We start from the raw sequence: 18,652 nt of genomic DNA on the forward strand, positions 1-18,652 counted from the left end.
ATACATCAGGATCCTCCGTGAACTGTATTACGAATTCACTACCAGGATCTCACCATTCTACAAAGAAGTGATCATCAATGTCAAGAGAGGGGTTCAGCAGGGTGATACCATTTCACCGAAACTCTTCAGTGCCACCCTTCAGAACATCATGCAACGACTGGAATGGGAAGGAATGGGAGTGAAGATAGACGGTCGGCAACTACACCACCTTTGCTTTGCTGATGGCCATTCTAATAACACCAAATATTAGCCACGCCGCACAAATGGTGGCCAACTTTCACTGTGAGTGTGAAATGGTCAGAATCCAGTGAATCTCATGAAGACAATGTTTATGAGAAACAGCCTCATTCCTAACGTTCCATTTGCTCTCAATGGATGACCATCTCTGAATGCATCAGTTATGTGTACCTAGGTCAAGAAGTCAACATGATGAATGACCTGGAACCTGAGTTGTGCAGGAGGAAGAGAGCAGCTTGGAATGTCTTCACGAGAGTTGAAGAAATAGCTAAGAGGATGAAGAACCTCTGGCTCTGGGCACATCTCTTTGACCCCACTGTTCTTCCTGCATTAACATACGCCTCAGAGACCTGGGTCTCTGAAAGCAAAATGAGAATGCTATTTGGGTCTCCCAAAGAGGAATCGAATGAGCTATGCTTGGAGTATCACGCTTCACTCAAATGAGAGAAAGCATCTGGAGCTCTGACCTCTGTCGACCGTCAAGAATCAGGGACGCTGTCTCATTTGTCAAAATGTCAAAAAAGAGATGGGCTGGACACGTAATAAAATTTGGAGATGACCACTGGAATAGAGCCTTTACCGACTGCATTCCACAGGACATCAAAAGATTGCATGGGTGCCCACCTATGAGATGGTCAGGCTTCTTTGTCAAGACCCTGAACTATCAGTTTGAGGCTCTTCATATTCCTAGAATGAGCAGATGCCATTGGGCTGCACTAGCATGCGGCAAGGTCAAATGGAGATGTTTCTGGTGCCTGCTCAAGCAAATGCATGAGTAATGGGATGTCAAGTGATTAAGTTAATTTCGAGTCATTAGAGGTGACCCTAGATCATGTAATGTTATTACTCTAATTTTCCACCTGAAGTCAGTGGACTCAATATTTCTGACCACGAATGGATTTCTTATATGGACATTTCTGTGTTTACAAAGTGTTATCATTTATACTTTGTATGCATATTACCTTATCTCATTAGCCTTAAAAATTGTCACATGATCTCATACATTGTGTCCTTTGTATAGGTAAGTAAATGAAAGCAATGAGGATATAGGAACACTAGTGACTAATATATTTGTTATCTTGATTTCAACCATGAGTAGTACTATTGGTCAATCTAAGTTGAATTCTGACTGTCCAGATGCTATTTGATGTTAAGGTAATTTCACTGTCACTGTCACTATTCTACCGTTGCTCATAGATTTTCTCAAGCGGGCCCAATAACGTCTTCATTGTGAGACTTTGTTGTTACTGTGTTTGGCACATAGAATACGTCACGGGGAACTTGCCAGGCTTTGCAGTGCAGGCAAAATACTCTCGGTAGCTTTCCGGGCTCTCCAAGAGGGGTGGAGGAATAAAACTCAGGTTGGCCATGTTGGCTACGTGCAAGGCAAACGCCCTACCTGCTGTGCTATCGCTCCAGCCATTACCCATAAAAATAGGACTGATAGTAATAGGTAAATTTAATACAGCTCTTCGTTGAATCAATTAGATATTGCTACTTTGTATTAATAGTATCATTAGTGTTTTCTGATTAAGAATTATTTCCAATATGATATACTCTATCACTGTTTTTTTCCATTTCTTAAAATTAATTTTACTGAATCACCGTGAGATAGTTACAGGCTGTCATGTTTGGGTTACAATCACACAATGATCAAACACCCATCCTTCCACCAGTGCACATTCCCCACCACCAATATCCCTGGTATAAGCCCCCTTTCCCACCATCCCTCTGTCTACATTGCAGATATGATTCCCTATAATCTCTCTCTACTTTTGGGCATTATGGTTTGCAATACAGACCCTGAGAGGTTATCATGTTTGGTCCTGTATCTACTTTCTGCACACATCTTCCATCCCGACCTATTCCTCCAGCCATCTTTTTCTTAGTGATCCCTTTTCTATTCCAGCTGCCTTCTCCCCTTTGCTCATGAGGCAGGCTTTCAGCTATGGAGCAATCTATCTGTGCCATGTATCTACTGTCCTTAGGAGTCAGCTTCATGTTATGTTTATACTCCACAAATGAGTGCAGTCCTTCTATGTCTGTCCCTCTCTTTCTGACTCATTTCACTTAGCAGGATACTCTCCATGTCTATCCACTTATAAGCAAAGTTCATGATTTCATCTCCCCTGATAACTGCATAGTATTCCATTGTGTAGATGTACCAAAGCTTCTTTAACCAGTCATCTGTTCTAGGGCAGTTGGGTTGTTTCCAGATTTTGGCTATTGTGAACAGTGCTGCAGTGAACATATAGGTACAGCCTATCACTGTTTTTAATTAAAATTGTCTTCTTAGTATCAGTTCCACCTTTTATTTTTTTGTTTCTTGATTTAAAAAAATAATGAACCTCAATTACCCTGCCCCATACTAAGAATATACAGATACTTTAATTGAGGCCCCATTCTGGTATGATCAACTTCTCCAATGTTGAAACAATGAGTTAATTAATAATGACTTAAAACATGCTAGTAGTTAAAACATGCTTCAAGAATTCTTTGGCGAGAACTTCAAGAATTTGGGGGCCGGAGCGACAGTACAGTGGGTAGGGCCGTTTGCCTTGCATGAGGCTGACTCAGGTTCAATCCTCAGCATCCCATATCGTCCCCCAGGCACTACCAGGAGTAATTCCTCAGTGTAGAGCCAGGAGTAACCTCTGACCCTTGAGCAATCGGTGGGTGTGACCCAAGAAGCCAAAAAAAAAAAACTGCAAGAATTTATTTAACCTATAAATTTTTGTTTGTTATTGGTCCATTTTGTCCACGTTCAACTGTGCTATTGGCTTACTACTGATTCTATGTTCAGGGATCACTCCTGGTAGTGCTAGGGGGATAAAATAGGGTATTAGGGATTAAACCCAGTTTGGTAGCACAAAAAGCAAGAAACTTACTATTGTAATATCTCTTTGCTCCCTACACTACAGATATGTATGATTGTTTTAGAAATAAAACACATAAGTATAAAATTGGGTATTTTAAAAAATCAATAATTATTTTTTAAAAAATATATCACTTTGAGGTACAGTTACAGACTTACAGTGCTTACGTTTCAATCATACAATGCTCAAGTACCCATCCCTCCACCAGTGCACATTTTCCACCACCATTGTTCCCAGTATTCCCCGCACCCCATCCCAACCTTCCCCCTGCTTCTGTGGCAGAGAATATCCCCATACTCTCTCTCTACTTTTGGGCATTATGGTTTGCAATACAGATACTGAGAGGCTATCATGGTTGGTCCTTTATCTACTTTCAGCCCATAACTCCCATCCCGATTGATCTCTCCAACCATCATTTTCTAAGTTATCCCTTCTCTATTCCAGCTGCCTTCTTCCGCAGCTTATAAAGTAGCCTTCTAACTATGGAGCAATCTTCCTGGCCCTTGTGTCTTCTGCTCTTGGGTGTCAGTCTCATGTTATGTTATCTTATATTACACAAATGAGTTCAGTGCTTCTATGTCTGTCTCTTTCTGACTCATTTCACTTAGCATGATACTCTCCATGCCTATCCACTCATAAGCAGATTTCATGACTTCATCTCTCATAACAGCTGCATAGTATTCCATTGTGTAGATGTACCAAAGTTTCTTTAACCAGTCATCTATTCTCCAGTACTTGAGTTGTTTCCAGATTCTAGCTATTATGAACAGTTCTACAATGAACATATAGGTGCAGATGTCATTTCTACTGTACTTTTTGCACCCTCGGGGTATATTCCCAGAAGTGGTATTGCAGGGTCGTATGGAAGCTCAATTTCTAGTTTTTGAAGGAATGTACATAGTGTTTTCCAGAAAATCTTGACCAATTGGTGTTCCCACCAACAGTAAAAGAGTGTTCCCTTTTCCCCACATCCGTGCCAGCACTGATTGCTTTTGTTCTTTTGAATGTTTGCCAGTCTCTGTCGTGTGAGAAGATATCTCACTGTTGTTTAGCAATGTAGAACATTTTTTCATGTGCCTTTTGGCCATTTTTACTTCTTTTTTCTGAGAAAGCTTCTGTTCATTTCTTCTCCCATTTTTTGATGGGGTTGGAGGTTTTTTCTTGTACAGTTCTACTAGTGTTTTGTATATCCTGGATATTAACCTCTTATCAGGTGGGTATTGGGAAAATATTCCTTCCCATTTCATGGGCTCTCTCTGTATTTTGGCACTGTTTCTTTTGAGGTGCAGAAGCTTCTTAGTTTAATATAGTTCCATTTGTTTATGTTTGTTTCCACTAGCTTGGTGAGTGGTGTTTCATCCTTAAAGATGCTTTTAGCTTCAGTGTAATGGAGGGTTCTGCCTATATTTTCCTGCATGTACCCTATGGATTCATGTTTGATATTGAGTTCTTTATTCCACTTTGATCTGATTTTTGTACCTGGAATTAGACAGAGGTCTTATGCATTTTTTTTTTTTGCAGGTAGCTGTCCAGTTTTCCCAGCACCATTTGTTGAAGAGGCTTTCCTTGTTCCACTTTGCATTTCTTGCTCCTTTATCAAAGATTAAATGATCATATATTTGAGAGTCTGTGACAGAATATTCAACTCTGTTCCATTGGTCTGTGGGTCTGTTTCTAGTCCATTACCATGCTGTTTTAATTAATACTAATTTAGCTATTCTTATACTACCAAATTATCAGCCACAAAATCTTAACCGTCTTCCTTATAATGGAAAAATAGCTGCCCAATTTCCTTAATGAGGTTAATGTGCTGCTTTCTTCACTGCTTCCTTTGTTCCTCAGACTATAGGTAAGAGGGTTTAAAGTGGGAATGAGGTTAACATAGAACACTGGCAGTACTTTATCTTGTTTTTTGAAGTGATTAAGAATAAGTTGCATGTGCACAAAGAGAGATGTATCATATGCCACACTGCTAGGTGGGAGGTACAAATATTGAAGTCCTTAGCACTACCTTTGCTTGAAGATGTTTTCAGGATTGATGTTACAATAAAACCATAGGACAACAGGATAATGAGCAAAGAGCCAACCTCAACAATCAGAGCTACCAAAAAAATAATTGTTTGGGGTAATAGGGGATATGAAAGAAGGTAAAAGAGATCCTCTGTGTGCATTTAAGAGGAGATTGACTATCATCTTTTCAACATCTTCTACACATTTTTCACAGTTTGCTTTCTTCCATTTAATCTCTGTCTTTACACATTATTTTCTCCTTCACTTTTCCTCTCCTACTCTTCTGCGTCTTTAAATCTAGCAGTTAAAGTCATAGGACAGGAGAGTTATTTTTATTTCCATTTCATTGATCATAACATCTGTAAGTGAATCTTCTAGATCCCTGACTGAGAAGACTGAGCAGTCCCCGACCACACCCAACATCTTCTGGCAGAGAAATGGCTCAGCACCAGAACTAATCTCATAAAGAACATGATGCTGTTGAATCATCTTATGTAAGCTGGTATGGGCTGAGAACTCTGGAACCTTCTTGGAATGAGGGTGGGAATAGTTTCCTTTCAGGCTGAAGGTCCATGCCTACATCCTCTGGAATAGATGTGGCCCAGTTCCACAACTGAACCTCATCAAGCCACCAAGCCATGGAATTGTTTCATCTCCACAGCTCCTGGATTGTGTGACCACATATGTGGCCATGTGACAGCCTCCAATTTTTGTAGCACTGACAGTCCAGTAGGAGTACAGCAAATTTGATGGGAAAGTTGCTCAATAAACCAAAAAATTATACAGAAGGCTCAACTATCACCAACCAGTTCAGTAAATATTTGATGATGTTAGTAACACCATTGTGAAAATAATTATCACAAATTGACTTTTGTTGATATATCGTTTGATAATTACATTTCCCTTTTTGTTTTAACAAGCACCATGAAGTAATTTTTTTATTTTACACCTTCTAGTGGCAGACTTGATATACTGGCGACATTGGTAGAGTGAAAATCACACCAGTGATGGGGTTGTTCTTGGAACATTAAATGCCAAAAACAACTGTTTTATAGACAGTTTTGTAAATCATGGTGATGATAAAAAAAACTAAATTAAAATCTTTGTAAATGTTTCTAAACATGATCCACCTATATAGTCTCACTCAAAAGCAAAACAAATGGTCCAAATAAGAATGAAGAGCTGTGAGTTCTCTACTGAGGAAATAATCTTCATTGTTGGAGGTTCATAGAAATTGTTTCCAAAGAAAGATATTTTATGATTGTTTCATACTTTGGTGACATTATTCATCTATTTATTGGTTTTGAGGCCACATCCAGTGGTGATCATCATTTATTGGATCTGTGCTTAGTATCCACTTCTTGTGCTGCTTGGGAGATCATAACAGTCCTAGGAACTGATCCAGGGGTTAGCCACATGCTAGAAAAATGTCTTAATTGGTGTACTATCTATATGGTCCTGACATAATTTATTTTATGGTTAACTGCATTTGAAATGGTAGTTATGTACCAGACCCATAATTCTACAAGGGTGAAAAAGGAGGATTTCTTGATATAATAATGTCTCAAAAGATTAGTACTATGAAAATAGATCAAGTAGGGACCAATTAGCTTAGCTTACTTCTTCTGCCTCTGTACCCAGGAGAGGTGATTTACACTGTTAATTGGTCTCTCTTTGTTCAAATTTGTCCTCTTATTTTCTCTCTTCAGTATGACAGAGCATGTTCATGAATATTTAAGTTTCCTTTCTTCTACTTTTGGACCATTTCTGGAGTTTCAGCGAGTCAAACTTTGCCAATGAAAGATTGTGTGCTTATCTTAGAATACTGATGAGGATATAGTCCAAAGCAGAAAGTCAAATATCTGTTGGCCATTTTGGAACTCTGGGTACACTTTAAAGTTAAAGAAGTTGGATCTGTGAGAGCAGAAATTTTTCTGCATTCTTAGGTGAGTTACTAGAGGCCCTTCTCTATGGAGTGTCATGAACCTAGGATACAGGAAGAATTTTAAATGTTTACACAGTTTGGTATCATTGCACTTAAAATTCAAGTTTTATAAGGTTCTCTTCCATGATATTTCAACTGAGTAAAATCTGTTGAAAGACAATTTAATAGCATAAAGTGGGTCTGTATTACTCTAATTTGATTTATGTTTAAAACAAAGGAAATTAAATTCAAAGAAGAGTGTGGATTATTTTTGAAGCCATACACTATCTCATGACTTCTATTCAAAAGTCTAATTTAAGCCTCATAAGATCCTATGGGAAAAGAATTCTAAAACAAGTTGATCCATGCATCGTGGTTAATATGCAAGAATTTAGATTAAGAAAGAGACTACTGGTCAAGAGAAAATAAAACAGTTTTCTGAGAGAAATCTCATCTGTACAGTTGTGTTCAACTAAGCTCTTTAAATTGTTTTTTCATCTAAAACTTATCCAAATTTAATTCATTAAATAGTAGTAATGGATACTGATAAAATAGCTTAAAGAGACCACTTTTTTAATGTTCTCTTCCCATTTCCTTCTTCTTTATCCTCCATTCCTCACTTTTAAGTATTTGCTATGCAGGGTCCAAATGAGGTAAGTATGGAGAGATAAATGGATGATGTAACAACAAGTCAAGAATGATGTGAGGGAAAAAAGTGAAGGAACAGAATCAAGAGCAATTTTATTTAAAAATCAAAGAAAGATTCTTAAGAATGTAAGCAAAAAGTCAACTGAAAATAAGCTTTAATGAGAAACGATAAAATTTGCAGTGATAGAGAAAAATGGATATGGTTTCATTACATTGTGTGAGATTAACAACAAGATTTATACTAATAAGACCTGAACTTACATAGCACACCCTGCTTCACACAGTGAGGTTGTGGGTACCAGGAGAAAATCGACTGGGGATTCTGATGTATTGACTGAAAGTAGAGTCGAAGGATTCTTGGACTGATGATTAATCAAACAGTATTTGTAAAACAAACCATCTAACTCTTCATCAAATTGTGTGACTAGACATTTGTTCATTCAAACTGGCCTTCTTGCAAGTCTCAAGTACAGAGCTTAATTCTCTTCATCAAATTGTGTGACTAGACATTTGTTCATTCAAACTGGCCTTCTTGCAAGTCTCAAGTACAGAGCTTAATTCAGACACTTGCATTGCAAGAAAGGGAAATCACCCCCTTAGTCTACACTGCATCCTTTAAGTAATAATATGCACAATTTCATTGTCTGGTTATGAGTTATGTCTCTGAAATGATCTCTGTCATTCCAGAGGTCTCTTGTGAGAAATTTCTGCTAAGAATTTTTAGGATCTTTCCTGGGATTATCTTCTTGTATTCAGAAAGTCATAAAATTTTATTTCTGTTTTTTTAATTGAGCACATCATATTTTGCCTTGGCTTATACTTTGTGAGTCCATTACTCATTTTTATCCCAGGATCAAGGTATTTATATGAATGATCCAAAACACTAATGATATTACTTTGTACTAAATAGTTGCTTTGAAAGTAAGATTGATGTAGCCATTAATGCATTTTGGTGAGTAGTTCAGTACAGAATTTTATATTTAATATGTGTCTCTACATGCTGAAAGTAGACTATAGACCAAACACGATTGCCACTCAATGCCTCTTTTGCAAACCACAACACCCCAAAGGAGAGAGAGAACAAAAGAGAATGCCATGCCACAGAGGCAGGGTGGGATCGGGGGGTTAGGGGGTGGGAGGGAAATGGGCACTGGTGGAGGGATGGGTATTTGATCATTGTATAATTGAAACCCAAGCACCAAAATTTGTAAGTCTACAACTGTACCTCATGGTGTCACTAATAAAAATTTTTAAAAAATTTAAAAAAAGAATAAAGCAAACAAAGTTCTAACTTAAAAAAAAAAGATGTGGCTCTAGAGTTATAGAATCTGAATTCTAAATCCCAGTTCTACTTTAGGTTGTGCGACCTTGAGCTATTGATTGCACTGATTCACCATCTCCTGTTATGTAAATTGAGAATAATAAGAACAGACATCTCGAAAACCATGATATATGGTATCATATATCATGAAAAACTAAAATGACTATTCAGGGTCTTTGGTTTCTGACAAAGTTAGAAAGTTTCCCCCCAAATTTGAAGCCATCAGAAAAACTTTCACTGTATTCATAACTATTTTAAGGTAATTAAGATACATAGTATCTTTAGTATATTAATTTTGAAATGAGATATGTTTGTCTGATGGGTGGAAAAATTACTGATTTCATTTTATTGTAGTCCTTAATCACTTTAATTTCTAAATCAGGTACTCAATGTGGTCTCACACTGGCAACATCAGAGTTGGATTTTTCATGCTAATGAGACATGATAAACAGAACACAAAGGTCAAACAAGTAAAGGGAAAATGATGCTATAATGAGACAGAGTAAACACAGAAGAATGTGACTGTTGCCAATAGAAAATGTAATAATTATTTAAGGATTATAATATCACTAGTTTTCCTGGAGGTGAGCATGGAAAACCACAGAGCAAGGAGGTTGCTATAATCTATTGAATACTACTACCCTCCTGCTTTTTGGTCTATCACTATCCTGACCTTGACGTTGCTGGTAAAATATTAGGAGAGGTCAGAAATCAAAAAGAGTCTACAAAAGTTCCTCCAAGACATGAGTTTTAAATCCTGAACTCCACCAAGGTTTCCTTATTTCACTGTCAATTCTCACATTAAAAAAAATTTCCGGTCAAGTATTTTGCTTCAGAAATATTAGAGAGAGATAGAGAAAGAAAGAAAAAAAGCACATTAGAGAAAGAATATGGACTTCTCCAAAGAGATGAGACAGTGCTTTTCAGTAAAGGAGTTATACATCCCACGCAGCCAGCTGGGCTGAGCCAGGTTTGATTCCTCCGCCCCTCTCAGAGAGCCCGGCAAGCTACCAAGAGTATCTCTCCTGCATGGCAAAGCTGGAAAGCTACCCATGATGTATTCAATATGCCAAACACAGTAACAACAAGTCTCAAAATGGAGACGTTACTGGGCCCACTCAAGCAAATTGATAAACAACGGGAGGACAGTGCTACAGCACTACAGTGCTACATCCCAAGATGTCCATGTGAGTGACCGCCGAAGTGTTCACAATGCAGTTATTTCAGGCATTAGATTTTCCAACACAAATCATACTACCAGTGAGACCTTCCCTCCTCCTATGCTCCCGGTTTTCCCACCACCTTAGCCTTCCCCCTTGCAGGCACAAACAAATTTACTTCAGAATGTTTTGATACAACATAAAGGCAAATGGAATTAGCAAAAGATAGATCAATAAAATTCAGTTAGAGATAGATAATTGCTCTATCTCTCAATGGTGTTACTAAAGTCATTGTCTGAGGGCTTACTGGGCTACTTTGTGCTGGTTGAACATTCTGTGTTATTGTTCAGGCTCGTTGAACTTGACGGTCTTTGATGCAACATTCCCATCAGATTTGCTGTGATCCTACTGGGCTAACAGCATTAAAAGTTGGAGGTGCTGCATATGTGGCTGCATGATCCAGGAGCTGTAGTGGTAGCTTGGGAATTTGATGAGATTGTGTAGCTGGGCATTTCTATGTCAGGGGATAGTGGGTGCCGCTGCAGGTCGATGCGCTTTTAGGCACAAAGGGGAATCTATTCACCCCATTCTGGGAAGGCCCAGAGTTGTCAGCCCAGACCAGCCTACCTGGCAAGATTCAGTGGCATCATGTTGTCTTTGCAATTAATTGTAGAGTGGGCCATTTCTCTCTTAATTATTATTTTTAATACTCTTTACAGTACCATTTGGTTGAAGATGATCCTATGAGTAAATTATAGTTTTAAACTACTGACTCTATCTGGATCACTGGTATTACTTTGATCCCTTCATGTTTTCATAACACTGATCTGTGTCTTTTCATTGTATTGAAAACCCAAAGTATTTCTTGCAAGACGTATAGTGTAATGAACAAATCATATTTGTGCTTATAGAAAATCCTTAATTTTTTTCTGCATATCTAAGGTCAAGCTTTTCTGGATAGTATATTCTCTCCTATTCTTTCAACACTAAATATGTCATTTTAATCTTTCCTTTTTCATTAGGTAGGTAAGAAATGTTCTCAACTGAGAAAATTGCTGAAAGTTTAATGAGACTTTCTATGTAAGATGAAATAGCTTTATTTCTGCATTCTTTCAGTATTTTATCCTTTTTCATCTTTGCTTTATTTGTGTGTATTAGAGGAGGGTATGCAGACATTGGAGACAATGGAGACATTGCTGGGCCTGCTCAAGCAAATCGATGAACAACGGGGGGACAGTGACAGTGACATATTTTTTTTAAATATTTAAAAAAATTTTCATAGTTGTTCAAAATTTATTGCATTTAATATTCCAATACCAATCCATCACCATTATACTTTCGCACCACCTTTCTTAAATAATGTAGGAATATTGCTATTTGTTCAGTCATTGATAAGCTGATTGAATTGGGCATGAACTCCACATTACTTTTTTTTATTTTATGACCATGAGATAGAGTTACAAAGCTTTCATGTTTGAGATTCAGCCATATAATGATGGAACACCCATCCCTCCACCACCAATATCTGCCCCCCCCATCCCAGTCCTCACCCTGCCTCTATGGTAGACAATTTCCCCAATACTTTCTTGCTAATTTTTGGCATTATGTTTTGCTAGAATTTTTCCACCACCATTAAAGCCTACCTGCCAGGGGCTAAAGCTAGATAATTGTTTTTCCATTGATCATTTTGAATATCATGAGAGCTTGCGCAGTTGTGGTTGTAAATGTAAATTTCTAGGTTGTAAATTGTTGGGTTCCAGAGATATCTCTGTAAGGCACTAATCCATTTTGGGATTCAACCTGAAGTCTCTGGGCCAGGGCTGTGGTGTGCTAAGATGGCACTCAAGGCAAATTGTGGGCATGGCAGTCAGTCTGCTGGGCGGTCAGGGACCTGGAGAGGGACATCCTGGGTCCTTTGCTACCATGTGGCCTCGAGATTTAGTCCTGAAACCCATACACCAGGGGTCCTTGCTTGTGGAAGCTCTTGGTCACCGGGATTCCATCTGGAGTAGGTGGAGAGACTGCACCCGCTCCATCTGGGGTGCTGCAGTGAAATTGGCTCAGTATGGGGCCCAGAGAGATCTGCCATGCTGTGGTGTCTTCAGGGACTTGCTGCTATGTCTCTAGGTCAGGGCCACTGCTATGCTAAGATGGTGCCTGAAGGGAAATAGTCCTGGAACCCGCATACCTGGGCCTTGTTTGTGGAAGCTCTTGGTCACCGGGATTCCATCTGGAGTAGGTGGAGAGACTGCACCTGCTCCATCTGGGGTGCTGCAGTGAAATTGGCTCAGTATGGGGCCCAGAGAGATCTGCCATGCTGTGGTGTCTTCAGGGACTTGCTGCTATGTCTCTAGGTCAGGGCCACTGCTATGCTAAGATGGTGCCTGAAGGGAAATAGTCCTGGAACCCGCATACCTGGGCCTTGTTTGTGGAAGCTCTTGGTCACTGGGATTCCATCTGAAGCAAGCAGGGAGACTGCACCTGCTCCATTTTGGGTGCCCCGGTGAAACTGGCTCAGTATGGGGCCCAGAGAGATCTCTGGCACTGCTCATCACCATTATTTCGAATTTTACTACCATCAGACAGATCCTAAATTATTTATTTTGTATTCCTTGTTATGAATAATCTGCTAAAACTGATTAAAAAAAGTTTCCTTAGAGGACAGTGTGTGATTGTTGTATCTCACCCTGGAGGCATTAAGCTCTTGTACAAGAGGTTACTAATATGTTGTTACAGGTTAAGCATTGTGTGCTAAATATTTATATATGTATATGTGTGTGTTTATGTGTGTGTGTGTATTTGATCGAGATTAGTTGCCTTTCACTTTGTCTGTAGCACTGTAGCACTATCCTCCCATTGTTCATCGATTTGCTCGAGGGGACCTAGTAATGTCTCCATTGTGAGACTTGTTGTTACTATTTTTGGCATCTTGAATGTGTCATGGGTAGTAGCTTGCTAGGTTTTGCCGTGCAGGCGAGATACTCTCGGTAGCTTGCTGGGCTCTCCGAGAGGGACAGAGGAATTGAACTCAGGTTGGCCGGGTCAGTGGCACGCAAGGCAAACACCCTACCTGCTATGCTATCACTCCAGTTCAGAAATTTACTGCCAGTACATGAAAAAATTATTGCAACATAAATAAAATGCTCATTTTATGAGTTTTAAAAATACACAAAAACTATTTTAAAATTTAAACTTTTCCTTAAAAGTTCATAATATATTTCTATTTTCACAAGTCTGCAGAGTAAACACATTGAAAACAATAGCCTAACCATTCCACTTAAATCTTTTTATGCAGACTTAATTTTTATTTCCGTTTTAATCATAATAGATCCAAGTTCTGTTTGTCTTTCACTTAGCCTCTGTCAAACACAGGAATGTTTCCAAGTCCCCAGTTTCATTATTTTTCACAGTTGCTTGTTCCAAAACCAAATAAATCATCTTTTCATGCTTAAACCAATTATCATTTTATTAAAAATTTAGATTGCTCTATTTTTCCTCTACTAGAAATATTACTTTAACTAGTATCTTCATGCATTTAATTTTCTTCTCTTCTCAAATTATTTCCTTAGAATTATCTGTTCTGCGATTACTAGGTCAAAGATGACAAACAATTTATGGCTTTGGTGCCATTATTAACATGTGAAAAGTTTTAGGAAAAGCCCTCCATGATTATAAATTCAATGAAACCTGGGCTGTAATGTGTTTGTTTAGATTATGGCCTTACCAACTCTTACAATAAAATGTCATGTGAATTAAAGTCAATTTAAAATAAACTGTGATAAAAATTCAGAAAAGTATTCTGGAAAAATGTAGTTTAAAATCTCACTCTCTCCCTACCACCATATATATAATACATATATATATATATATATATATATATATAATTGTTCATCAAATGTAGTTTGCTACTCTTGGGTCATCAGTGGCATTGAATATGAGATGCACGCTCCAGGAATTCTAAAATTTTTAATAGGGTGATACAACTGGAGTTAAATTTTTAAATTTTTAAGTGGATGGTGACTTTGGGGTATAGAGGCATCTCTGCAGCTTGTCGCTCTTTTTTGAGATTTATTTGTGAGTTTCTGCATCATCAACCTGTTAATGATCTTATATGGTGCCAGAGTCACTTCATGGGTGTGACTGCCAGGCTCTAGAAGTACAGAGAAATGAGGGGAGGTTGTCCATTCATGACTTTTGTGTCAACTTTTATTCTTCAGTCTTCTCAATTTTACTGCATATTGTCACTATTGAGTTTTTAAATTTTATTGTGTGCTTCATGTCTACAATTTCTTTTTTATTGCCAAACCTGATGGTGTTCAGGATTTACTCCTGACTCTGTGTTCAGGGATCACTTCTGGTGGGCTCAGGGGACCCTATGGAATGCCAGAAATTGAACCCAGTTTGGCTGCATCCAAAGTAATTTTGTTATCTCTATCAAAGGAGTCAAACCAATGAAGACACCTCTTCACACTGAGTTAATATAAATTCCATAAAGGTAAAGGTAAAGGTAAAGGCCCTCCCGTTGATCGTCGATTTGCTCGAGCGGGCCCAGTAACGTCTCCATTGGAGACTTTGTTGTTACTGTGTTTGGCATATCGAGTACTCTCGGTAGCTTGCCAGGCTCTCCGAGAGGGGCAGAGGAATCGAACTCGGGTCGGCCATGTTGGCCGCTTGTAAGGCGAACGCCCTACCGCTATGCTATCGCTCCAACCCGTAAATTCCATGTCTGAGTTAAATAAATAAATTCCATGTCTGAGTTAAATAAATTTGCTTCACCACATGGGGAGGTGACAGGTTTTTATCAATTTGTTATGTTTTCATTCATTATGTGTTTGTAAAATATGGAATAGAAAACATGAAATTAAGACTTTTCATTGCAATAACATATTGATGCCCATATGCATTCTTTTGTCTCTAAATAGAAGATGACACTATTTATCTCTAGATATTTCAGTTAACAGTGAAGATAATGCATGGAAGGCATAGATGAACTGAACATTGATTTTTCTATGCTGATTTTTCAAGGTGGTATATTTGTCCATTGTTAGACCAGAAAAGATATTTTTTAAAATTTTTCCTATAATAAATATATTTTATTCTCTCTTTTTTTTTTCTCAGTAGATGGAACCAAGCAGGTCATTGAAAGGATCTGAAAACCACACCTTTGTGGTCAACTTTGTTCTCCTGGGACTCACAGATGACAAAGAGCTGCAACTTATCCTTTTCCCGTTATTCTTGGGCATCTACCTTGTGACCTTAATCTGGAACCTGGGTCTTATCATTCTGATAAGAATTGACTCCCACTTACATACACCGATGTATTTTTTTCTCAGTTTCCTATCATTTATAGATATCTGCTATACTACTTCCATTAGCCCCAGGATGCTTTCAGATTTCTTCAAAGATGAAAAAGTGATTCCCTTCATTTCCTGTGCCACTCAGTTTTTTGTTTTGTGCTGGATGGGTCTCTCTGAGTGCTGCCTTTTAGCCACCATGGCCTATGATAGATATGTCGCAATTGGTAACCCTCTGCAGTACTCCGTTATCATGGCGCCTGGGCTTTGTCAGAAGTTGGTTGCTGCGGCCCTCGGAACTGGATTTTTTAGTAGTTTGGTTCAAACAGCTCCTTCTTTTGCTCTCTACTACTGTGGGCCAAATATCATTCAGCATTTCTTCTGTGACATAGCCCAGATTGTTACCTTGTCTTGCTCGAGTCCCTTTATCACTCAAATCATTATTTTTCTAGTAGCTACATTGGTTGGGTTTGGGTCTTTGCTTCTTACCCTTTTATCCTATGGTTTCATAGCAGCTGCCATCCTGAAGTTATCCTCAGTAAAAGGTAGTATCAAGGCTTTCAATACCTGTGCCTCCCACCTGGCAGTTGTGACTCTCTTCTATGGTACATCTCTCTCTGTGTACATGCGCCCTAGTTCTAACCATCCCAAGAAACAGGACAAAGTGTTGTCAGTATTCTATGTTATTGTTATCCCCATGTTAAACCCTCTTATATACAGTCTCAGGAACAAGGAAATCAAAGACGCCCTCAGGAGGGTGATGAAAAGGACAAGACATTTACCTCAGTAGAAATATTTGATTAAGTTTTATTTTTCCTGTATGAAGCACAGGTAACTGTGTAAATGACCTTTCTAGCTTCTAAGAATAGATGGGCGAGAATGAAAAATCACGTTTTCTTGATTTTTGGTGTGATTATATTAACCATCACTATTGGGCAAGGTATCTTAGGCAGCAGAACAACAATAAAGTCAATTCAAAGGTGTGCTTCCCTGATTTAACTCCTGTAGATAAATCTCGTTTTGAGAGCAGTGATACTTTTACAAATTATATATAAAGAAATGATGAGGACCTAAGAAGAAATAAAAGATTTTCCTTTCTTTATAGTTTTTTAAATTAAATTGAATATAGCCAGAGTGATAGTATAGTAGGTACTAGATAGCCTTGCACACTGATGACCCTGGTTCCATTCCCAGCATTCCATATGATACCCTGAGCATCACCAGGAGTAATTCCTGAGTGCAGAACCAGTAGTAACTTCCACCAGATAAGGGCCCCAAATAAAAAAATGGTAAGCACTTATTTATATATAAAAATAGTGAATAAAAATCACTCCTATGAAAGCATAAAACAATAAAAAAGAGCTCTATGAATTTAATCTGAAACTGTAGTTGTGTGTGCAAGAGAAAGAGGTAGAAAAGGAGAGGAGAGGAAGAAAAAAAGGTTAAAAAGGTAGATAAAAGAAATGGCTGAGAGGAAAGGGGAGGGAAGGAGAAGAGAGGAATAGAGAGGAAAGGAGAGGAGAGAAGAGGAGAGGAGAGGAGAGGAGAGGAGAGGAGAGGAGAAAAGGAGAACAGAGTAGAGAAAAGGGGAGGGGAGGAGAGGGAAGAGGAGGGGAGGAGAGAGAAAGAGGGAAGAGGAGAACAGGAAAAGGAGAAGGGGGCAAGAGGGTTTAATCCCAAGGAACCTTGTATTTCTCACCTTATACCTTGAGTCTCTTTGTTAATTGTGAAATTGTAATAAGAGACCTGAATGGAAGAAAAGAGAACTAAAAGGATTGGAGACATTATGAAACACTGGGAAGAAATTTAAGTCATTAATTTCTTGCCATAGGTCCTGGAGTAAGCTTCTTGTTTCTTCTTATCAACTATGTAGAATCCCAGATAAGGTGACTTTGTGTGTTTACGGAAACAGGACCCTTCTCTCAGAGATTTGAAGATTTCAGTAATGCCAGGATCTTCAGTTAGATCAGAAAGAAAGAGTCAGAGAATTAGAGTCCAAAAAATAAAAAATCAATTTAAAGCAAAAATTTTAAAAAATTCAGACAAAGGTTCATAAATTAGTCCCTCGCATACATTGGAATTTATGTACTACTACACACTTCATGTAGATTTGATTTTTTCCATTACAATGGGAAGATTGTAGGGAAGAAATTTTCTCCATAAAAGCGGGCCCAGTAACGTCTTTATTTTGAGACTTGTTGTTACTGTGTTTGGTGTATTGAATGCGTCACAGGTAGCTTTGCCGCGCGGGCAAGATAGTCTCAGTAGCTTGCCAGGCTTTCCGAGAGGGGTGAAAGAATCGAACCCGGTTCGGCAGGGCTGGCAGCATGCAAGGCAAACACCCTACTGCTGTGCTATCACTCCAGCCCATACTATTGACAGAAATTTTGTGTATACTGTCTCCTATCATGTTCTACCCACATATCAAGGCATACTTCCCCCAACATCCATCGCCCAGAGCAGAAATCCTATTTGTAAGACAAATGCTTTTTACTAACAATAATGCTTCACTAACAAGAAATGTTCTCTATTGTTTTTCCTTATTCCTCTATTCTACATTATATATATGTATATATATATATATTTAAATTTTATTGAATCCCTGTGAGATAGTTAGAAGCTTTCATGTTTGGGTTACAATCACACAATGATCAAACACCCATCCCTCCACCAGTGCACATTCCCCACCACCAATATCCTCAGTATACCGCCCCCCCTTTTCCACCCTCCCCCTGCATCCATGGCAGACGTAATCTCTCTCTACTTTGGGGCATTGTGGTTTGCAATACAGACCATGATAGCACAGCGGTAGGGCCTTTGCCTTGCAAGCAGCCAACATGGCCGACCTGAGTTTGATTCCTCTGCCCCTCTCGGAGAGCCCGGCAAGCTACCCGTGATGTATTCGATATGCCAAACACAGTAACAACGAAGTCTCCAATGGAGACATTACTGGGCCCGCTCGAGCAAATCGATGAACAACGGGAGGACAGTGACAGTGACAGTGGCAGGTCCTTTATCTACTTCTGCACACATCTCCCATCCTGACCGATTCCTCCAGCCATCTTTTTCTTAGTGATGCCTTCTCTATTCCAGCTGCCTTCTCTCCTTTGCTCATGAGGTAGGCTTTCAGCTATGGAGCAATTTTCTGTCCTGTGTATCTACTATCCTTAGGAGTCAGCTTC

General features: G+C 38.8%; 1 protein-coding gene across 1 annotated transcript; it reads left to right on the forward strand.

The window, feature by feature from the left end:
- Positions 1-15,297: 15,297 nt before the first annotated feature.
- On the forward strand, positions 15,298-16,260 carry LOC130015814 (olfactory receptor 5A1-like). Its single transcript, XM_056106603.1, has one exon. The coding sequence runs from the start codon at positions 15,298-15,300 to the stop codon at positions 16,258-16,260; it is 963 nt and encodes a 320-aa protein (XP_055962578.1).
- Positions 16,261-18,652: the final 2,392 nt, after the last annotated feature.

This window comes from Sorex fumeus, unplaced genomic scaffold (genome assembly GCF_029834395.1).
Source record: "Sorex fumeus unplaced genomic scaffold, SorFum_2.1 ptg000007l, whole genome shotgun sequence".
Lineage (NCBI taxonomy): Eukaryota > Metazoa > Chordata > Mammalia > Eulipotyphla > Soricidae > Sorex > Sorex fumeus.